The sequence below is a fragment of the Elgaria multicarinata genome, chromosome 2 (genome assembly GCF_023053635.1).
Source record: "Elgaria multicarinata webbii isolate HBS135686 ecotype San Diego chromosome 2, rElgMul1.1.pri, whole genome shotgun sequence".
Classification (NCBI taxonomy): Eukaryota; Metazoa; Chordata; class Lepidosauria; order Squamata; family Anguidae; genus Elgaria; species Elgaria multicarinata.
This window is the reverse complement of record NC_086172.1, coordinates 165275499-165298371: the sequence shown is the minus strand read 5'-3', so window position 1 is coordinate 165298371 and position 22873 is coordinate 165275499. Positions and strand designations below refer to the sequence as shown.

At 43.0% G+C, this 22873-nt stretch overlaps 1 protein-coding gene across 1 annotated transcript; it reads left to right on the top strand.

Annotated features, from left to right (window-relative positions):
* The first annotated feature begins 999 nt into the window (after positions 1 to 999).
* HSP90AA1 (heat shock protein 90 alpha family class A member 1) lies at positions 1000 to 9293 on the top strand. The gene is made up of 11 exons (XM_063118067.1): positions 1000 to 1089; positions 3196 to 3354; positions 3440 to 3806; positions 4267 to 4400; positions 4859 to 5167; positions 5526 to 5691; positions 5996 to 6186; positions 6277 to 6424; positions 7156 to 7424; positions 7987 to 8320; positions 8569 to 9293. The coding sequence occupies exons 2-11, from the start codon at positions 3196 to 3198 to the stop codon at positions 8676 to 8678; spliced, it is 2187 nt and encodes a 728-aa protein (XP_062974137.1). The 5' UTR covers positions 1000 to 1089; the 3' UTR covers positions 8679 to 9293.
* The last annotated feature ends 13580 nt before the right edge of the window (positions 9294 to 22873 follow it).

Here is a 22873-nt window from a genome sequence, read left to right as displayed (position 1 = left end):
GCCGATGTTAATATAATCATCCCTGTCTGTACTTTCTGCATTTCAGTTCCCTCTGATCTCGCTATTTACAATTCCCCTCACCTCAAGCATGTGTATATACACCTGCCAACTTCGAAGTTTACACTTCATGAATCTAATGAAGCGAACAGCAGCCACACAAGCTTATGTCCGAATAGTCTGTCAGGCTCAGGGCTCTTCGTATTTTATTTTAGGTATGTGAGGATGAAACGACGTTTCTAGTAGGTTCTTCAGTGTGGGAGGGGAGAAGGAAGAGGAGAAATTCCTTCAGTTTCCCGCTGTTTCTAGGACATTCTGAGGGCACCGCGGGGAGGGAGCCCACGTAGGGACGGTGGTTCTGAACCTCAGCCCTTCTGAGGGGCGGCAAGGGAAGAAGATCCCAACCGACTCCTCCCAAATTACTCTTTATGGCGCGGGAGGGGCTTCGAGTGGGCAAGGGGAAGACTTGGAGCATCTCGGTTGTTCTGAGGGATGACGATGATGTCATCGTGCTAACCTGCAGAATTTCCCTCCCCCCTCCCCCGCCTTGAACAGGCGCCAAAGGCAACGGCCCCTCCACACACGCGAGATAGGAGAGAACCTTGCGTTAACGTATGCGCAATCTTTCCTTGTACCTAGGGAAGGGGGGAAAGGAGGCGAGAGAAATCCCTCACGAGCGTCTCGCGTTCCGCGGCGCATGCGTGCTGCCCGATCCGCACGAGGACCGAGGCCGTTGGAAGCACAGCTCGAAGCTGAGAGTAGGATGAGGGGGGAAAAGGGGGCGGGGAATATGACAGGCGCATGCGCATCCTTTCACACAGACTCCTCCCCCCGTTCTTTTTCCCTGCTCTTGCTTGGCCCCTCCTCCCCACTTGCCTCGCGGGAGAAGGCTTGGAAGATCCCCGCCTACTCTCCGCCCCCTCCCTTCTCTGTCAGTGAAGGTTCCCGATGGTTCTGGAAAGAGGCGGCGGCGCGGCTATATAAGGCGAGCGGGAGGCGGAGGTGCCGCGCAGTGCAGTTGGTAAGGCGTCGGAAGGGGAGCTGGTATCTCGGGTGCGCGGTCTCGTCGCTGGTTGACTTCACGCCGTCAAGGTGAGGAGGCGCGCAAGTCACGGCCGCTCGCGGTGTTCGCGTTGATGATAAACTTAATAGTAGTAATGGCTATGAGGGGACCACTAGGCTGTCCCTCGCGCGAAATGCAGGTGCCCTTTCTCCAGGAGCACGGGCGGGGTGGGAGAAGAAGCGAGAGTGGGTATCGCCTGTCAGGCGTAAAAACGACTCATCGTAGAACAAAGGTCGGGATCTGAAGGGAGGGTGAAGTCGTTATTAACGGACCCGCGCGTCTGTGGGGAGGAGGAGGGGGGATATTCAAAGTGTGCGCCGCTGAGGTACCCCGCGCTCGTGGGGTGGGGGCTTGTGCACGGGGGAAGGGAGGGCACGCCCCCCTTTTACTTTGTTCCCCCGAGACCCAATTGCGGAGGAAATAGGTGACTAGATAGCGTCGCCTCTATGGTGCTTCGCCTTGGATGGCTAGAAGGAACGGACGGAGCAATGAATGGGAGCAGCGTCGGGCCGTCTGCGGGAGGGGGACCTGAAGAGGGCTGTCGGTCGGTCGGGTATTCTCGGTGAGAACGGACTTGACGCCTAATAACGGGGCGGGGGGGGGGAGGCGGCAAGTAGAGGAGCGAGAAGGGAAGCGGTGGCGGGGAGGATGGCGAAGATCTGGCTCTGGCCGCGCGTTCACGTTAAGTCTCGGTGGCAGCATCGCAGCGGCGAGAGGATTGGTTTGTGAAAGCGCTGGTGGAGGGAGGGGTTTAAAACGGGGCGGGGGGCGGGAAGACTCTAGCAGTTTCTAGAACCCTTGGTTCTTCCGCTCCGGGGCCAGCAGGTGGCGCTGGGACCGGCCTCTTGGGGGAGCCGGTGGCGTTCTCGCCCGTGACATCCCACTTCCTCCCTGGGGAAGAGGGATAGGATGGATGTGTGCGCCCAGCCCAGGGGTGGGTGGGTAGGCTGTAGCCGATCAGTTCCATGGGAAGTGTATTGGAGTTCCTTTATTTAAGGTTTACAAGTGTAGTTGTAGGGCGGAAGGCAGTGTTGCATGAGTGGATGGGGTGCTTCTTAAGTTACAGAAAATGTAGAATACAAACCAGTACTGAATAGCGCCCCGACTTTTACAATTCGCGTTTACTCAAAGTTGAGGCTTGCTGGTTTCAAGTGGGACTTAATCTCGAGAAAGTATGCCATCAGGAACAGAGAACACTTTTTGTCTTAGTTGCTTATTGCCATCTGCTGTTAAAGCAAATGATAGCTGATTCTTCGAAGCAGTTTTGTTTGCCTACTTTGTAAAAGTAGATTATGTCTTCAAAATCACCTATAAAACAGTTTGTTTACCGCTGAAGGTAGGTTTTCAACAATGCAGTTTGTCAAGGATCTGTCCAAGGAGGCTTTTGGGGTTTGCTAATATGGGGAATTAAGGTTCGATCTGGCCACACATTGTCATGCATTTTGTTGAGAGGTACCTTACTGCTGAAATGTGGTATTTAAATGTTGCAATATTAAAAAAAGAAAGAAAACCCACCATAATCTTGTGATACATTTTTTGAAATTTGTCCATGAATTGATTAGGTTTATTAGTTAGAAGTACTGTTTAGAACTCTTCTCTAGATTACCAGTGGGGAACCTCTGGCTCTCTCACTGGCAACTGCCCGCTTTCCTCCTGAAGCTTGGGGAGGTGGAGATTCCCCTTATTAGCATACAGAGGGGGAGCAGTATTCTATATACTTTGCCTGCTCCATTTCACCTCCAATAGGGGAAAGTGTGGTGCCTGTGAAGCCAGAGACAGATGGCATCTGCCAAGTTAGCTCCCCCCATGGGAACTTCATAAGGCTCTTAGTGCCAGCAAGTCCCTTTCTCTGTGACGTGAGATGCTTCTCTCAGTATGTAAAAGTGCAAAGGGCAGGAGTAATGATCTCAGTGAGTGGGGCCACGCCATATGTTGACATCTTTCAACATATGGAGGGCCAGGTATGGCACAATTCCCTGTGTAAAACCTGTTCCCCACACCTGGTCTTGATGACTGAGGTACTAGAATGCCTCTTTGGGTTGATAAATAAGGTGTAAAATATCCTGTAGTTATTAATTATTTTATGACTACTTTCAATGGTCTGTATTTTAAAAAATATTTGACTTTGTTGGCAGATGCCAGAGGAGGTACACACCCAAGATCAGCCAATGGAGGAAGACGTGGAGACCTTTGCCTTCCAGGCAGAAATAGCTCAGTTGATGTCCCTGATCATCAACACTTTCTATTCCAACAAAGAAATCTTTCTCAGGGAGTTGATCTCTAACTCATCTGACGTAAGTAAATCTTGTAAGGGGGTGTGGAATGCTTACTTTGGCTAAGGTTTCCTGTGTACTGAAAATGCTGGCTTGTGTCCTACAGGCTTTGGATAAAATCCGATATGAGAGCTTGACTGATCCAAGCAAGCTGGATTCTGGAAAAGACCTGAAGATCAATCTTATTCCTGACAAGCATGATCGTACTCTGACCATTGTGGATACTGGCATTGGGATGACCAAAGCTGACCTGGTGAATAATCTGGGTACCATTGCCAAGTCTGGCACCAAAGCCTTCATGGAGGCCTTGCAGGCTGGGGCAGATATCTCCATGATTGGTCAGTTTGGTGTTGGCTTCTACTCTGCGTATTTGGTTGCTGAGAAGGTGACTGTGATCACCAAGCACAATGATGATGAGCAGTATGCTTGGGAGTCGTCAGCTGGTGGATCGTTCACTGTCAGACTGGACACTGGTAAGGGCAGCTAATTAATGCTCTCACTTTTTAAAATGACAATTACTTTAAACAAGCGAACTAGATAGAAGGAACCATGCTGATAGATATTGATGGGTTAAAACCACAGCAACTACAATGCAATCATCACTTGCTGCTCTGGAAGTGCAGTAAGAAATGACGGGGAAAGTAAAAGTATTTCTGAGCTTTCATATTTAATAGAAAATCCTTGAGGCCTGCTCTGATACAGACTAACATGGCAGATACATTGTACAGATCAGGAGTAGTACCATGAACAAGTATGTTCTTCTACTTAATACTAATCCAAGCTACCAAATTAATCAGTAATTCCACTGAACTAATTATGCATTTTTCATATCCTAAGTATCCTAAAGCTAGTCATTAGAACATTAATAGTTGCTGGCTTTCAAATCAGCTTTGATGCAATGACAGTTAAATTATAAAATTCCTTGTGTTGAAGGTGAGCCATTAGGGCGTGGCACAAAGGTTATCCTGCATCTGAAGGAAGACCAGACTGAGTACTTGGAAGAAAGGCGAGTCAAGGAAATAGTCAAGAAGCATTCTCAGTTCATTGGATATCCAATAACACTCTTTGTAAGTGGATTGTTCTCACGAAACACAATATTTTGCATAACAGAAATATTTTCACTTCATTTGAGATCTATGAGTAGTACCCATATATTGGTGTCTGAATGGGTACAACTAATTGACCAAACATTTTTTCCAGAATACTGAGAACCCAGGAAATAGTTTCACATTAACTGGGATAACCTTCAGACTTTTGAGGCTACTTGGTAATTCTGCTATTTGGAAGGCTAGCTGAAACTAAGTCATACAACGAGATACTTAAAAGTCATAGTGTATAGGGTGTTAACATTTTTTGTGTTCAATTGAGTAAAGGTTTATGGACAGCCTTCACTGAATTAGGAGTTGTTATTCAGTGGTGGAGGGCATCTGAGTGGGTTGGTACTTCTGCTACCTTAAGTATCAAGGTTACACAAATTTATTGACCTTACTTCATCTGGCTCATGTTTTACTCTTTTTGTGTGCAGGTGGAGAAGGAGCGTGATAAAGAGGTGAGTGATGATGAAGCAGAAGAAAAGGAGGAAGAGAAGGAGGAAAAAGAAGAAAAAGCTGAAGATAAGCCAGAGATTGAGGATGTTGGTTCTGATGAGGAAGAGGAAAAGAAAGATGATGACAAGAAGAAGAAAAAGAAGATCAAGGAGAAGTACATTGACCAGGAAGAGCTCAACAAGACAAAGCCAATTTGGACCCGGAACCCAGATGACATTACTAATGAGGAATATGGAGAATTCTACAAGAGCCTGACAAATGACTGGGAAGACCACTTAGCAGTCAAAGTAAGATTGTTACTGCTATTCTGTGTCTAGTCAGTGGTTCCACAACTTAGTAACAAGTTAAGTTCTATATCAAAAATCTTAATCCAAGTTTCTAAAGTAGTTGCCTTTTTTATATATCTGTTCTGCATGTATTTCAAACAGGCATATTAAAAATGCTATAACCAGTTTGCTTATAAGTAAGTGTCCTCTTTGCTGGTTTGAAAACAAATACATGAGCAGATTTCCTTCCCAAGCTTTTGGCAATGGCACTAGTATTTTATAAAGTTTTAAGTACTTGTAATACTGTCTGGTGGCACCTTGACCCACCTTTCAGTCCAAGTCTTTATCTAATTCTGCTGCTGGTTGTTGTTTTTTGCAGCACTTCTCTGTGGAAGGGCAGCTAGAATTTCGAGCACTCCTGTTTGTCCCAAGGCGTGCTCCTTTTGACTTGTTTGAAAACAGGAAAAAAAAGAATAACATTAAGCTGTATGTGCGCAGAGTTTTTATCATGGACAACTGTGAAGAATTAATCCCTGAATATTTGAGTAAGTAAATAATTCTATATGTCCTGCAAGTTTCCTGGTAGATAGAAGACAAAAGCTGTGGAGCTTCCCCTGGGTCTGAAAGCTGTAAAGAAAATCAGCGTAATGGCAGCAACTACACCCACATGATGAATAATAAGTTTATCATGTTGCCTTCTACTTTAGTTGTTTCTTCTAAATTGAAAGCAAAATAGTTTAAGAAGGAACTCAAAGTTATTAGCCATACTTTAAACCTTAAAACAGGTAGTCTGGGAATGACTAGATTTTCAGTCCATATATGATAAACTAATGAAGATTTTCTTCATAGATTTCATGCGAGGTGTTGTTGATTCAGAAGACTTGCCTCTAAATATCTCACGTGAAATGCTACAGCAGAGCAAAATTCTGAAAGTAATCCGGAAGAACTTGGTCAAGAAATGCTTAGAACTCTTTACTGAGTTAGCAGAAGATAAAGAAAACTACAAGAAGTTCTATGAGCAGTTTTCCAAAAACATTAAGGTTCGTTTAGAGCATGTGCTTTAAAGTGCTTTTTTTTGTCTGGAATAATAATGTGTTGCATAAAGCTTACCACATACAATTTTCTTCCAGCTTGGCATACATGAGGATTCACAGAATCGCAAGAAACTTTCAGAGTTGTTGAGATACTACACTTCTGCATCTGGGGATGAGATGGTGTCATTAAAGGATTATTGTACTCGGATGAAGGACAATCAGAAACATGTGTATTACATCACAGGCAAGTTTCGCTTTAAATTGTCTAGATCAGAGTGGGCAACTTGTGGCCCTCCAGATACTTTGGCCTACAACTTTCATCATCCCTAGCCAGCATAGGAGTGATGAGGAATCATGGGAATTGTATCTAGAGCAGAGCTTTCCAAACTTTTCATGTTGGTGACACACTTTTTAGACATGCATCATTTTGCAACACAGTAATTCAGTTTTACTAGCAAACCAGAGGTTAAACTAACCCCTTATAAGAGATACGGCCACATACATAAATTGTAAAAAGTTCGCGCGACACACCTACACACTGCAGCCGACACACTTAACATGTCGCGACACACAGTTTGGAAAGCTCTGATCTAGAGGACCGCATGCCAGGTAGATGCTAAGGTGATTGCAGCTCTTCATAATTAAAGGAAGCCTTGAGTAACTTAATATTGTGGGGAAACGCTTCATGCAGCATAAGGAATGAGGAAAAAATACCATTTTAGACTGACCATAAGGATGCTATATCACAGGTGATTGGATTGTGACAGGTTTTAATGAATAAATAATATACTTGTCCTCAAACATTTTAGGCTAGTGCTACCTTGGCTCTCTGTGTTATATATGTTCATGGCTTGGCAGTGGATTCCACTTGAAGGAAGTAATGTATTTTATCTGAACCAGCTCTCGTTATCATGTTTGTCAGATTTTGCGGAAGGAATGGAACTTGTCTGAAGCTGGATTTTTTTTTCACTCTAGGTGAAACCAAAGATCAAGTAGCGAACTCTGCTTTTGTGGAGAGGCTTCGTAAACATGGTCTGGAAGTGATCTACATGATTGAGCCTATTGATGAATATTGTGTACAGCAGCTAAAGGAATTTGAGGGGAAGACTCTGGTTTCAGTAACAAAAGAGGGTCTGGAGCTTCCTGAAGATGAAGAGGAAAAAAAGAAACAGGAGGAGAAGAAAGCAAAATTTGAAAGCCTCTGTAAGATCATGAAAGATATACTTGAAAAGAAAGTAGAAAAGGTAAGCAACCCACATGTACTTAAATGTCTGGAAAAAGCTGTTTTGTGCTTTTTTGAGAGGCTTTGATAAAAATGGGAAACTGCCTTATATAATCAGATAATTTACCCAAGTAGCAATAAATGCAGAGGTCTTTCCAGTAGGAACAGATACCTTTTTAACTGGAGATGCCAAGGACATAAGCTGAGACCTTATCTGGTCTTCTGGATGCAAAACCTGTATTTACCACTAAGCTATGGAGTGTAGCCTAATAGGTTTTCTATGCTCTTCTTGTCCCCTGAATAAACTGTAACATTTTTAGCTACCCTAATGCCAATCAAAGGTTGATTCTGCTAAAACACTTGGTGTGCCAGCTCTTGTGTTGCGATGACTCCGGATTATGTTTTTGATGTGGCTTTTGTCTCCCAATTAAAGTAAAACCTTCCTATAGACTAAATACTCGTGAGCCGAAACCAATGTCATGGGAGTGGAAGTCTACATGGGCAGTGGGACTTGTTCCCTCAGTAGTGAAGTGTCAAGTTGTAGGGATTCGTTTAGATCATTATCTTCCTATAATTCTCTGCAGGTTGTAGTTTCCAACCGACTGGTGACTTCTCCGTGCTGCATTGTGACCAGTACATATGGCTGGACTGCTAACATGGAGAGGATTATGAAGGCACAAGCACTCAGGGACAACTCAACAATGGGCTATATGGCTGCCAAGAAGCATTTGGAGATAAATCCGGACCATTCTATCATTGAGACACTGAGGCAGAAGGCAGAAGCAGACAAGAATGACAAGTCGGTGAAAGACCTGGTCATTCTCCTGTATGAGACTGCACTTCTGTCTTCAGGCTTCAGTCTAGAGGACCCTCAAACACATGCCAACCGTATCTATAGAATGATCAAACTTGGTCTTGGTAAGTTGGACTTCTATTCAAGTTCTAATTAACTTGTTCTGCTCTTCATCAGTTCTGAAATTTGCAGATCTTTGGGAAATTTCTTGTCCAAAGATGCCTAGATAAAAAAACTCCCGGGCAAGTCTTTCTGATGCTTTTAGTAAACTTGATATAACTTCCTATTGGGTAGCTATTGGTAAGGAGCTGGAAACAGATTAAGTGTGGAAATCAATTGTTAATTACTGTGCTATTAACTTTAATTTGTACAGGCATAGATGAAGATGATACTGCTACAGAAGAAGCCAGCCCAGCAGTTACTGAAGAGATGCCACCACTTGAAGGAGATGATGACACATCTCGTATGGAAGAAGTGGATTAAATGGCTGATTACTTGAGAGAAATTTGGATATTTCCTTTGCCCTTGGCTTTGAATAAGTTATATTTTGTATATTATGAATGTTACCTGCCAAAAGTCTTGACACTTGTCTGCATTCCCTCTTTATATTTATTTTTGAAGATGTTATACCTTTATTTTTGTTACATTTGCTTTTTTTTTTGGTAATGTGAGATGCCATTGAGGGAGTGTCCTTTCTTGATGTATAACACTGTACAATCCATACTGACAAGTAAGGAATCTTGGTCGGTTAGTCGATGGCAGGGTTTGAGAGTAGCTATGGATGGAAAAAGGGAGTAAGGGAAGTTCAACGTGTTCTGCAAAAATGTTGCTGTTAAATCTCTGAAGTTCTGATAACTAAACATCTATAACATACAATGCCTAGTAACTAGGTATTGGAACTGAAAATATTGGAAATACTTGACACCTAATTAAAAGTTCCAAGCCATTGATGTTTAGTCTTTTTTATACTGTAAAAAGGATTCTAAATTCCACACTTAAAATAGAATAGAATCTACTGTAAATCTATTGTGACTAATGCAGTTTTGCATGTACAGTTCTACTCTGGAAGTACATAGAAATAAAAGTGTTCTGAATGAACCTGTTGGACAGCAGCATTTTATTTGTATTGAGCAACACTTGTATCAGGTCTGCGTGACTAGCTTTTCATTGAGATGCTTGTATTGGGGCTAATCAGGAAAGCACAGCATGGAAAGGGCCACTCAATCACTGCAAAACAGCCCCAGCTATCTTATATCGCACTGTTGAGCTGTGTTACATGTTCACTTTTCTTGGGTAATCATAGCTGTGCAAATCAGTGGTGATGACTCAGGTTGAAAACAGGGTACAAATCTAAAATACAAAAGTGAGGGGGTGGTAATGAGCAGTCCGCATCTTTTATTTTCTATTCAAAATGAGGGTTGCCTCATTGGGTAAGTCACTAATTAGGTTGGGTTACTCAAAGAGTATTAAAACCTTACTCTAAAACTATTAGGACCCCTGCATTGTTTTCATGAAGACAGCTTGGTTTCCAAAAGTTCTGGAACTTAACAAACCTGCCCTATTCTGAAAACCATAACTAGTGCTTGATCAGGTCTTGCAGAAATGTTCAGCATGCGTACTGTTGATTTGGCTATTGTCGTTTCCACATTCCCAGTATCTATAGCAATTAGCAGGCATCTGCCCTCCCCATTTTCTGTTCAGTCCGCTCACTAGTAGGCAGGTAAAATTTATTTGGAGTTCGGAGTCGTGCTTAAGGGCTGTTTAACAGCCCTTAAGCACGACTCCACCATTCCAGCGACATTGGTGTTGGGCTGCTGCTACATATCCTTCTCTGAATGGAGTACAGTTGTTGAAAGAATCTATTTCAAAAGAATAATGTTCCAGTATGAGGAATGAGACCTACTTGGAGGTTGAAGAGGCCAATTATTTCTTAGGATTCCATGACTCTTCACCCTCGCTTCTTTAAAATATCTGATATTAGTGGTTAATTGTGGAGAAGTTGAACCCAAAGCCAAATTATAAGTGTCTTTGGAGATAAATTTCTAAAGAGAAAGGAAAATCTCTTAAGATGCCTCTTGGGAAAGGAATCCCTTTCACTGAGAAAAATGCTTTCTAAATAAAATCTATTTCTGTGAGCTTTTCTTAAAACTCACCGTCTTTTCCATTTGTTCAGTCTTAGGGCTCTGCTATTCTGCTTACTTGGAGGAAAATGGGAGAAGAAGCTAACTATTCCAGGTTTTACCTTTCCTTGCCTTGACATAATCTCCACTTCTGCACGAACACCCGTGTAGAGAAAATCTTTGATATGGTTTTAAGGGTAGAACCACATGCTTAACCAATGTGCCATCTTCTTCCATCATCGATTCCTCCTAGTGTAGGAACTTGTAAAAATGCAACCGCTGTATGATAAAGCTTTATGCAACTTTGGGTATTTTTGTTAGAAGTTTGTGATAGAAACTATTGTCACTGTGGAAAATTGAAAGGTTGCTATGGGTGAGCTGGGTCATGTGTTAAGTTCTCAACATGCAAAAACAAGTTGAGCTCTATAACAAATTTTGACCATATGTACCGTTCCCAGGAGACCACAAAAATATTGTGAGAAATTCTAACTGCAGTCCCATGGGCAGCCAGAATTTGAGAGGCTGATATTTCCAGAGCTACTGACTTACTAATGCACGGAGGAGAGGAAGGGTCTTCAGGCTGTCACACAGAGGAGGGCCAGGATCTCTTCTCGATCCTCCCAGAGTGCAGGACATGGAATAACGGGCTGAAGTTAAAGGAAGCCAGATTCCGGCTGGACATCAGGAAAAACTTCCTGACTGTTAGAGCAGTGCGACGGTGGAATCAGTTACCTAGGGAGGTTGTGGGCTCTCCCACACTAGAGGCATTCAAGAGGCAGCTGGACAACCATCTGTCAGGGATGCTTTAGGGTGGATTCCTGCATTGAGCAGGGGGTTGGACTCGATGGCCTTGTAGGCCCCTTCCAACTCTGCTATTCTATGATTCTAGGAAGACCATTTTGAGACTGACGGGTTCTGTTCAAATTGGTGATTAAAAGCAAATTGACTGTAACATTGAGTCCGTTACCTCAGTTTGCTAATTTGTTCAATGGACATGCTGAAGCAGTAATGATGGAAGATATTTTGAAGAAATGGAGAGGGTTTCTCCCCATAGGTGGAGACAGGAAGTTTAATTTAGCACTGCTATCTATGCTTAACAGCCCTTCACAGGATACCATCCTACTCCAAGGGAGAATATGTTTTCCCTGCCTCTTAGAGAGAACAATCATGTTGCAGGACTCTGACTTTTCAGGGAGTTGCTTTTAGCATTAACTAGAAGTCTCTTTTTTTCTAGCAAGGTCTCTTCCCTGCCTTTTTTTTTTTTTTACAAAAGTGAACCATACCCCCATTCCCCAGTGCTCAAAAGATGTTTTGCTTACACATGCCAATGTAGAGGAGGCACAGTCCACAGTTTGGCCAAGTAAGGCAGCTCCAGTCAGTGTTGCGTAGGGATCACATGCTGCTTAGGCTTGGAGGATCAGACTGCATTTCTAACAAAGCAAACACGACACTGGATCTGAAATTTTAATATTTATAGTCAAAGCAGGTTCTAGTACTAGTGCACAAAGCCCTAAACAACTTGGGACCTGAGAGAGCGCTTTACCAACCTGCCCGGTCACTGAGGTCATATGAGGGGCATGTTCCACATGATCCTATTGTTAGATCAATGTTCTTTTCACCCAAGGACGAAATCCAAACAGCCCTTAAGCACGACTCCACCATTCCAGCGACAGAGGGTTCAAAAGCGCTTTATTGATTAGTAATCAAGGCCTGGTCTCTTCAAAGGGAGCAATCAGACAAAAGACATAGGGAATACAGTACAGTACAGTATTTGAGCTGGCAAGGGGCAGGGCCCAGTAGCAGCATTAACCAATCAGAACATAACACTGGGGCATAGCTAATTATGCTAAACAGTTCTGTAAACAATACCTTTGGCCTGACAGTAAGTAACAGAAGTTAACTTTGACACAGCAGCACTTTGAGCCAGTGGCTCTTGTTTATATTAGATAAGACAGATGCAAGGATGCACACAAGGAGACATTCTCATACAGGGCATCATGACATTTTGCTTGGTGTGCAATGGAGACTTTACAGTTTCCTGTTAAAAATGGAGGTGGTTATGCTAAAATTAGACAATTATGCTAACACTATGGTCCAATTGGGGTCCACCAGGAGAATGTCATGGCCCTCTTCCTACTGGATTCTCTGTCTTTGGAGGTCAGACAGGTGCCAATGTATTGTTTCCGGAGCCTCCTAAAATCGCTCCAGGAAGCTTTCTCTGAATGACCAGCTGCTTGTCAGTTTGGTTCTTTTATAAATATAATTTTTAATATGGTGCTTTCATTCTGTATTTTATTTTTGTTGTTCACCACTCCAGAATCTTTTGGATGGAGAGCAGTATATAAATAATGTAAATAAATAAGCATTTCAGGATGGAAACAGGTTCACTGCAAAAGTATTGAAATTGTGAGATTCGTAGCTTCCATAGATTAGACCAAGATATCTCCCTGTGTCAGTTGTCTCATTACAAATTCTTGAGATTGCATATTGGAACCATCACTTTCAATATAAAGCTCTCATGTTAAAAGTGGCAGGAAAATAATGGGTTGCCCACTCACTGCTCTTTGAGCCCACCTACCTCTACTATGCAGCTGCCGAGAGATTTCCCCTGAGGGAATGTGACAAGCAATATTACAAAAAAAAAAAAAAAAAATACTCAACATTGCTTTAGAAGACAGAAAGGGGATTCAAGATGACCTTGAGAAGTTGGAGAACTGGGCGAAAACTAACGATATGAATTTCAGCAGAGAGAAGTGTAAGTTCTGCATTTAAGTAGGAAAAATTAAGTAGACTAATACATCGTGATACTTGGCTTGACAGCACTACGTGTAAAAAAAGATTTAGAGCTTTTAGTAGACCACAAGGCAAACAAGTGCAATGCCATAGCTAAAAAGACAAATGCAATTCTGGGCTGCAGCAACAGAAGTATAGTGACTCGATCATAGGAAGTAAAGATACCACTCTATTCTGCTTTGGCCAAATCTCAGCATTCTGGAGTACTGTGCCCAGTTCTCTGAACATCAGTTTAAGCAGGATATCAACTGTCCAGAGGAGGGTGACAAAAATGAAGTCCTAGGAGGAAATGTTTGTAGCTGAAAAGGTCCTTAGAACTTGGAAGCAGCGTCGCTTCATGACAACAGTGATGTCATAATACAGCATGTACCACAACATACTGTATATTGTTACAAGCATGGCAATGGAACGGATTCCCTTGCTGCCAAATATTGTAATTTGCAAATGCATAGGCTAGCATTTTAGGGGTAATAGAATTAAAATGACTGAAAGGTAGGTTTATACCGTATATTGTAAAGCTTCTGATTTGGAAATATAGATCCTACAATGTTATTATCACTAAAGTTAATAGATTCATAGTTCTAGCATTAATAAGTTATGGCAATAGATTTGTTTCAGATTACTTTGAAATAATTTCCAAGGTTATTTTATTGATTCTGTTTATGTATTTGGATTCATAACTAAGACATTCATGGAGACTCAGGGTGGGTATCAACAAATTAATGCTCCACTCATGAAAGCACACAATCAAAACTAACAAACACTAATCATTCCAGCTGGCTGGACTTTTACAATGCATGACTACTCAAAAGTAAGTCCCATTGAGTTCAATGGTCTCACAGTTAAGTCATTTCATTTCAGGCTCAGGCTGACATGGCACATAGTTAAAACTATGGAATTCATTACCACAAAATGTAGTGATGGCCACCAAGTTGAATGACTTTAAAAAGGGGTTGGATAAATTCCTGAAGGAGAAGGCTATCATTGGCTACTCATCCTGATAACTATGTGCTACCTCCAGTATCAGAGGCAATAAACCTATATACACAAGTTGCTGTGGAACATTCTGTGCTGCTGCTGTTAGACTTGGGGCCTAAAGCTTGTGTTTAGTTATAGTTACCTTGTTGATTTAAAAGGAATGCATGTGATGAGTGAATGTGAAAGCAGTATTGTTGCTGAAGACAAAATTAAGGGTGAATGAAGAGGAATGAGCTGCAAACAAGATAAAAGATTGATATAATTCAGAAGCAAGTCACGGGATGTTCTAGCAAGATGCGGCTCCTGGCAACACCTCTGACTTCTAAAACAAGAGAAAGACTGTGGCAATCCAAAAGGACATAAGAAAACAGCATGGATACACTGTTGTGGGTGCTGAGACTACAAGGTTGACTATTGTTGAGTGTCACCATTTTTTTTGCAGCTAATTGGAGGTGGAAACCAGGAGCCGAAACATATAACTCGGGGCCTCAAAGAAAAACTGGAAAGTGAAGCCTCTGTTTGAACAAAAGGGACTCGCTTGTGCACATGCAGCTTACTTCTCTTGTCACACCTTTGCTTGGGAATTGGCCATTCCAAGTTGTGTGACTATAAGTATGAAAGTGACTAAACAGCGGGTTCCTTTCCATGAAGCTTTTATTGTGCACTCGTGGGTCACTCCCAGAAGTTTGCGGTCCTTTTCACGACGTCATCAACCTCCTGTGCCTCTCCCATCATTTTTCAGCTTTATTCTGCCATTTTTTAACTTGCCAAAAACTCAGTAATATATGTAAACTGCCGTCAAAGAGATGGTGTATTTCTAGAATTGTGCAATATTGCAGCGCCATATACTGGCTTAATAAATGAAACATATGGAGCTAAACTGCCAAAAAAAAAAAGGGCGGGGGGAGTGTGTGTATTGTGCCAATCGTTATTCTGCAAAGACTCCAGACAACGAAGCCCCAGAAAGGCTGCAGGATTTTTGCTTCATGTGAAGTTGCTCAATAGCTTAGGGAAGTAGGATTACTTTGACTGCTTTTACCACCTTCGTCTGAATAGCCCATAGCAGACAGCATCCTCATGTAGTCACCCATCCAATTGCAAATACAGCTGAGCAAATGTGACACTGCATCCTTGCAGCCACGCAACAATGCATCATGGTTTCCCGGACATTGTGTCACATTGCCAAATGTGCCTGTGGTCCAAAAGGTTTGCCTATCCCTGCTTGAAGGGGTTAAGCCAAAGATTCAGGGCTGGCATAAGCATCTGGCATCTGTAGGCAACTGCCAGGGACCAACTGGGCCCATTGCCGACATGTGCATTGGGTCCCCTTTACATTTCTGCCCCAGGCCAGTGTTCTGAGCACTGGGTGGTTACCTACAGTTAAATTTTCCACAATTCATCCAATGTTGCACCATTCCAGGGCATTATGGGATATCTACATGGTGGCTAGACTCAGCTTTCCACTGCTGCTCAAAGTGCTGCACCACCACTGCTCAGTAAGCCCACCAATCCCCAGCAACACAGGAGGGGGCCTAGCAGAGGGTGCTTTGCCTTGGCCTCCACAATTTGGAGGGAGCCTGAAGCCAACCATTCAAAGGCTGCATGGCAAGGGTGCAGCATTTCAAGCCAAGGGGCCAAATCTGACCTTCCTGGGTTCTCCAGATGGCCACCTGCCCTTATTTTTATTTTATTTATTGCATTTTTATACTGCCCAATCTCTGGGCAGTTCACAAAATCATGAAATACAACACGACAAGACACATGCCTGGCCTCACTCCTCTTCCCCCAACCATTGATTATTTGGTGTTTTCCTGGGCTTTGTGCAGTTTCCCTCCATTCCAAAACATTAAAATGCCTCTCCTAAGGCCTAGTTACTGGCAGTAAGACTTTAAGCTAAAATATACTGGCATTTTTTTGCCCCCCCCCCCGCCTTTGGCCTTGCTGACCAAAATGGAATTTAGCCCTGGGGCTGAAAGAGTTTCTACACCACCTTCACAGCAAAAGCGAGCTTGAGAAAGGATTTGAAAGATGAGAAAAAGGCAGCCACACACAAGGGAACATGTCTGCCAAAGAAAGAGGATCCTGTTCTGCTTTATTTTCTGTAGGACACCTCTTGAGTGCTGCTGCTGCTGATTTAAAATATTTCTTGGCCGTCTTTCAGACCATAAACCCTCCCAAGGTGTTATACAACAATAAAACACACAAAACCAATACAATATTAAAAGCAATAAAACACAATAAAATAGTAAGTACGTAATGAAACCAGCAATAAAAAACAAAACCAGAAATAAAAGCCACAACAGCAATCTCTGACAGCAAACTAGAGAAATGCCTGATGCTTCCCCTCGGGTCATTCCTTCCCTGTCCCCTCACGCTTCAGAAAAAGCTGCTTTGCGAGGTAAGGGGTAATGTGAAGTGGAGACACACATAAACACACCTCCACTCAGTGGAGGCTGTTGGCTCCGATGTCTTTGGGGTGTCGAATCCGCTCCGGGTTTCAGTCAGAACAAAACGTAAAGAACCTTGGATTACTTCTTCAGAGTTCTGACTGAAACCTGACATTGGAGTCACCAGCCTTCACTGCTGCTAATTACTTTGTCTCCTGAGGGGGATCCAAGCCCACACATGACTGAGCCCCACAGAATGGGTTTTGGGGAATCCCCCTTAACCTTTCCCTCTCCCCCCTCCCCATCAGTTACCACAGAATAAGAAAACATGACTAGCTCAGGGCCTGCCATCTCTTTCGGGCCTATGTATTGAGTCACAATGGGTGAAGTCAGCATCAGCATCAGCATCAAAAACTCTCCTCTGGAGTTTGGCTTCCCCCAAAGCCCTCCTCAGGGGGCTAAAGGGGCAGAAGCAAGCAGCAGAACAGTAATAGCTTACTGGCTAAAACGATGAATGGAAAGAGTGGATGATGAAATGCCAGGGTTATATAGAAACAACGCTATGGGAATCTGGTAGACTGCTTCTTTAAGAAGGCTTCTTTTCTGTTACCTTTCTTTTTAGATTTCAGCTCTAATGGATTTTGCTAAGTGGCCAGACTGTATGGAAGGACTAAGAGACAGATTCATGGTAAATTATGTATTCCCACCCCAAATAATTCATTCTTTCAAACTACACGTTCTAGGCTATAGAACAAATATACGTTAATGTTTATGAAATAAATGCTTATTATTGTTGTTATTATTAATGTATGTTCAGATTTCAGATTGGCAGGACTATCCAGTCCTAGAAAAAGATTAGAAATAAAATATTTATTATTATATGTTAATCCCACCTGTCTTCCAAAGAACTTTAAGCAAAGAACTTAATTTTATCCTCAAACTATCCTGTGAGGAAGGCTAAGTTGAGAAACGTCGACTAGTTCAGTAAGTGAAGATTTAAACCCATCAATACCTCTATGAGAAAAGGTTACAGTGTCTGGGGCTTTTGAGCTTAGAAAAATGGTGAGAAACTTGGGGTGGGGGCATGATAAAGGTGTATAAAATTCTTCATGGCATGGAGACAGCATAGAATCATAGAATAGCAGAGTTGGAAGGGGCCTACAAGGCCATCGAGTCCAACCCCCTGCTCAATGCAGGAATCCACCCTAAAGCATCCCTGACAGATGGTTGTCCAGCTGCCTCTTGAAGGCCTCTAGTGTGGGAGAGCCCACAACCTCCCTGGGTAACTGATTCCATTGTCGTACTGCTCTAACAGTCAGGAAGTTTTTCCTGATGTCCAGCTGGAATCTGGCTTCCTTTAACTTGAGCCCGTTATTCCGTGTCCTGCACTCTGGGAGGATCAAGAAGAGATAGGAAGAACTTTTCCACCTTCTGTCATAATACTAGAATGCAGGGCCAACCAGTGAAGATGAATGGTGAAGATTCAGGACAGATAAAAGGAAGTACTTCTTCACACAGTTAAACTGAGGAATTTTGTACCACAAGTTATAGCGATGGCCACCCACTTGGGGGTCTTCGAAAGGGCATTAAACAAATTTATGGAGGATAAAGCTATCACTAGCTATATATGTAGACTGTATGCCTTTCAACATCAGTTTATGGGGAACCTGAGACGGAGGGTGCTGTTGCACTCATGTTCTGTTTGTGGTCTCCCCATTGGCATCCTGTTGGCCACTAGACAGAATTTTTTCTGATGTTTTTTTCATATGTTCATTTTTTTCATATGTTCAAATAGCATATTTTAATAAAAATAGTAATTCTGTGAAAGCTGGTTTTGCATGCCAGGACACAAAATTTACAAAACCTATGTAAATCAAATATAATTATAAAACCAATCAATATTCAATAAAAATGATACAAAGCCATATAACAATAATAAAGCCTGAAGCCCACAGATTATGGAAAGGCCAGCAAAAACAGGTGGGTCTTCAGTCTTCATGAAGCCTTGCAAAGAAAGGACCGGATGAACCCCTGATGGAAGCTGGTTCCAGAACTTTGGGGCCACCACTGAGAAGGCCCTCTTCCTTGTAGTCATCAGCCTTACCGCATGTGGTGGTGATCAGGTGAGAAGGGCTTCTACTGATGACCTCAGAGTGTGGATAGGTTGATATGGAAGAAGGACATGCAAAAGAGCGTATTTCTTCATATAATGCCTTGTTAATCTATGGAAACCACCAACAGATGTGGTGAGTAAAGGATTGCAGTAGTTTATAACCCATTTAGAACATGGGCAATCTGGTGCCCTTCCAGATGTTGTTGAACTCCAGCTCGCATAATTGCTGACCACTGGCTATCCTGGCAGGGGCTGATGGTGTACAAAAACATCTGTTGCCCACCCTTGCTTTAGTGCCAAACCATTTTCATTCCCATTGGCAAAACATGCATACCTAACTTTACAAGTACATAGTCCACAAGCATCCTTAGCTTACATGGCTTTTGAAAGGAATAGGTAAACTGATGCAGGAGAAATCTACCAATGATAGGGTGACCATATTTGGGAAACCAAAAAAGAGGACACCTAGTGTGTGTGTGGGGAAGCAGCTTTCTGAGTCCTGCAGAAAGTACGTGATTGGAGTGGAGGAGGGGAAAGGATTTCATTCTGCACCACCACCATCCACTCCAATTGGGGCCTTTTCTATAATGTCCACGAATGACCCACTTTCCCCTTTAAGACCTCAACTGGAGCTCGGGGTGGGGGAATGATGTGCCTCAAGAAAGCATGCCACTCCCTCCTGCCATGCTAATGGCAGCCTTAAAGGGGAAGGTGTGTCATTCCAGGACTTTATTGAAAATTATAGAAAATCCCCCGACACCATGGAAAGAACAAAAACCAGGACAAATCCAGGGAAATCCTGACAGTTGGTCACCCTAACCAATGAGCCCCTACAGGTGCCTGAAACCTCCATGTTCAGAGACAGTATACTGCTAAATACCAGATTCTAGAGACAATGGGCAATATCAAGCTGTTTAATTCTGTTAGCGCAAATGATGTTGCACTAGTAGAAACTACGTGCTGAACCATACTCAAGAGAAGAATCCAACAAAGAGAAGAATCCAATGAACGTTAGGTTTGCAGAAGTGCAGTTGTGCAAGCGGTTATGCATTTATGCTTATGCAACCTGTGTGCATAACTCTTGTGGGATCCACTTTGCAACCTGTTACGCAATGTGTTGCGCAAGCATAATAGGCAACCACTTGCGCAATGGAAAGATTCAGCAGAGCTCTGCTAACACTATTTGCGATTGCAGAATTATGGTTGGCTACTGCCCATAGGATGCTTTGTGTGTGCAATTGCCCTGCCTCGTTCATGGAATTTTACAAGACATCCAGACATTGGGCCCATTCAGAAGACACCTTAAAGCATGGCTTTAACCATGGTGGTTAAGCCAGAAAGCCAGGCTGTGTTCAGAAGACACCTTAAACCACGTCTTTAACCATGGTGAGTAAGGCTTTTTGCTTTATTCACCATGGTTAAAGCCATTATTTAAGGTGTCTTCTGAATGGGGCCACTGACATCTTCCATTTGTTACCCTCCCATGTTTTCCCATGGCTTATTCCATTCCCCCACCCCCATCACAATTTTTTTTTTAAAAAACCATTAAAGAATGATGGAATTATCTGCACAATGCCTTTTTACTGGTAGTGTTAGGACTACAAGCCTCCCTCTGGAAGCACCCATACAGAAGTGTTTTATAAAATTCAACTACCTAGTTTAATAAAAGGGCATTGTGATTTCCGAACCATTAGGAATCTCCTCAAACAAATCCCTAAAAATGACAGAAGTTGGTCCAATTTTTAAAAAAGCAAAATACCCTTTTCCTGCATCTCTTGAAGGTTAGACAAATTTGTGGCATGTTTGTGGCCAGATATTTAGCATATTGCCTCTCCTGTCTCTCTTCCCTCAAAGCAGAAATGCACAGTGGAATCTGGAGCAAGACCAACTTCCAACACCAACCTTAAGGTAAGGACTGCTGCTTCTCTAGCAGGCTGTGTCCCTTCTCTGTGGTCTGACAATTGGAGGAAACACTCCTGAAACGGCAGACTCCCTTTAGCAATTCCAAAGCAATATTTTTAAGAGACCAATGGGCTGTACCCAACGGTACTCTAACTTAAGTCCCATTCGGTTGAATGGGTCTACTCTAAGCAGGCCTGACACTGGTTACAACCCAATGTTCCCCCCCTACAAATAGCACTTGCTTGCCAAGGATATTCACATTTGGGGGAGTGAAGCTTGGAGGTCAGGATATACTTGCCATGCTAGATAAGACAACTGCATAACTAATCATTTCAACATCATCATCATCATCATCATCATCATCAATTATTGTCTCTCTTTTCCTGCTTGTGGCATTTTTTCTAGATGGACATGATGGGCTTTGCCAAGCCATGCTGTCTTTTACTGATTCAGAAATTTCCTGACTATTGAACATGTTTTAAGTATGACTGCTTTCTGGATGTTGGTGGATGTATTTTGATAGGCCTAGGTTTTGAAGGTTTTCTGTAAAAAATGTTTAATGTGATGCCAGTGACTGTTGTTGTTGCTGCTGCTGCTGCTGTTGCACTGTTTAGTTGGTTAGATTAAGCCTTGAATCCAATGGTGTCTTTCCTACCTCTAGAAGAATGGACACCGCTGGTAGATCAAATTCCACCCCCCTCTGCAGCCTCCTTGTCCCCCCCTTCCTCCAAATCTGCTCCAGTGGTTTTGGGGACCCTCTGGAGTGGTTTTGGGGAGCATGTGGGGGTTGTGAAGAAGGAAAACTCCCATTGCATGAGCAGACATGATTGCAAATATTTAATTGACTAGAAAGGCACTCTTGAATAGTTCAGCAGCAAATTTGAAGGGAAAAAATACTTTTAATGCAAGAAACTGTGGATTTTGTACAGTTTTAAATACAAAACTTGTAGGTGGCAGGAATCATCTTGTAAGAGTCATTTCCTTTTTTTTCACACACCCATTGAGTTTAGGTGTGCTTACTTCCAGTAAGTGGGTGTAGGATTGCAGCTGTGATCCTCAAGGCTCTTAGTAAATATGTTTAGGATTGCATGCAAGAATTCTTTAATCAGGTGACAACCATTCAGCAATTCACAACCCTTATCATAGTATTTCAGAGCCATTTAGCTAAGGATAATAGGACTCATAAGGAGGAAGCAGATGACAGCTGACTTTCATTCTGAGATGTTCTTTTCAGTATTTATGATGTACGTGTTTCTGAAACAGGGTACACGCTACATGTCCATGGATGGTCTCCCAGAAGAAACAGGCCACATGGCTCATCAAGTAGGTTTGTACATTTTTTGTAACTCTATTATATAACACTGTTGCAGCTTTGTTAATTTTGGTGAACTTAGGGGAAAACAGGCTGATACTAAATGGGGGAAACAGACTAAAAATCAAACCAACCAGGGATACCACAAGGTAATGGTGATAAGACTTGAAAGGTCCTTCCTAGGGTGACCATATTTTGAAAACCCAAAAGGAAGACAACATGGAAACAAAGCCCTATGAAGAGAGACTGAAAGAACTGGGCATGTTTAGCCTGGAGAAGAGAAGATTGAGGGGAGACATGACAGCACTCTTCAAATACTTAAAAGGTTGTCACACAGAGGAGGGCCAGGATCTCTTCTCGATCCTCCCAGAGTGCAGGACATGGAATAACGGGCTCAAGTTAAAGGAAGCCAGATTCCGGCTGGACATCAGGAAAAACTTCCTAACTGTTAGAGCAGTGCGACGGTGGAATCAGTTACCTAGGGAGGTTGTGGGCTCTCCCACACTAGAGGCCTTCAAGAGGCAGCTGGACAACCATCTGTCAGGGATGCTTTAGGGTGGATTCCTGCATTGAGCAGGGGGTTGGACTCGATGGCCTTGTAAGCCCCTTCCAACTCTGCTATTCTATGATTCTATGGCCACCCTTCAAGGGGGCGTGCCCACCAACATATCCAGCCCCCAAGGTGGCATGCCACCGTGTCCACAACTTAGAGGAGAAGATAACCTGTCTTTGCACAGCCATTGTTGTTGTGAAGATAAAATGGAGAGGAAGAGGAGTATTGTGTTTGCCGTCTTGGGTTCCTTGGAGGAAAAGGGTGGGATATAAATGCAATAATAAATAAAAATAAACACATAAAATAACAATATGTTAAACAAGCATTTCCCTCTGACCTATGGCAGGTGGACAGCAGCGGAGGAGGAACTGCACCAGGGCAGCCTTCAGTGTCATTAGCACAACAGGATCCAGGAAGCTGCAGAGGAGAAGTGCAACCTTTCGTCACAAGGTGCTCTCTTGTTTGGTGAGGGGGAAGAGGGGCACAAGGCCTGGGTATATGTACGAATGGACTGAAAAAG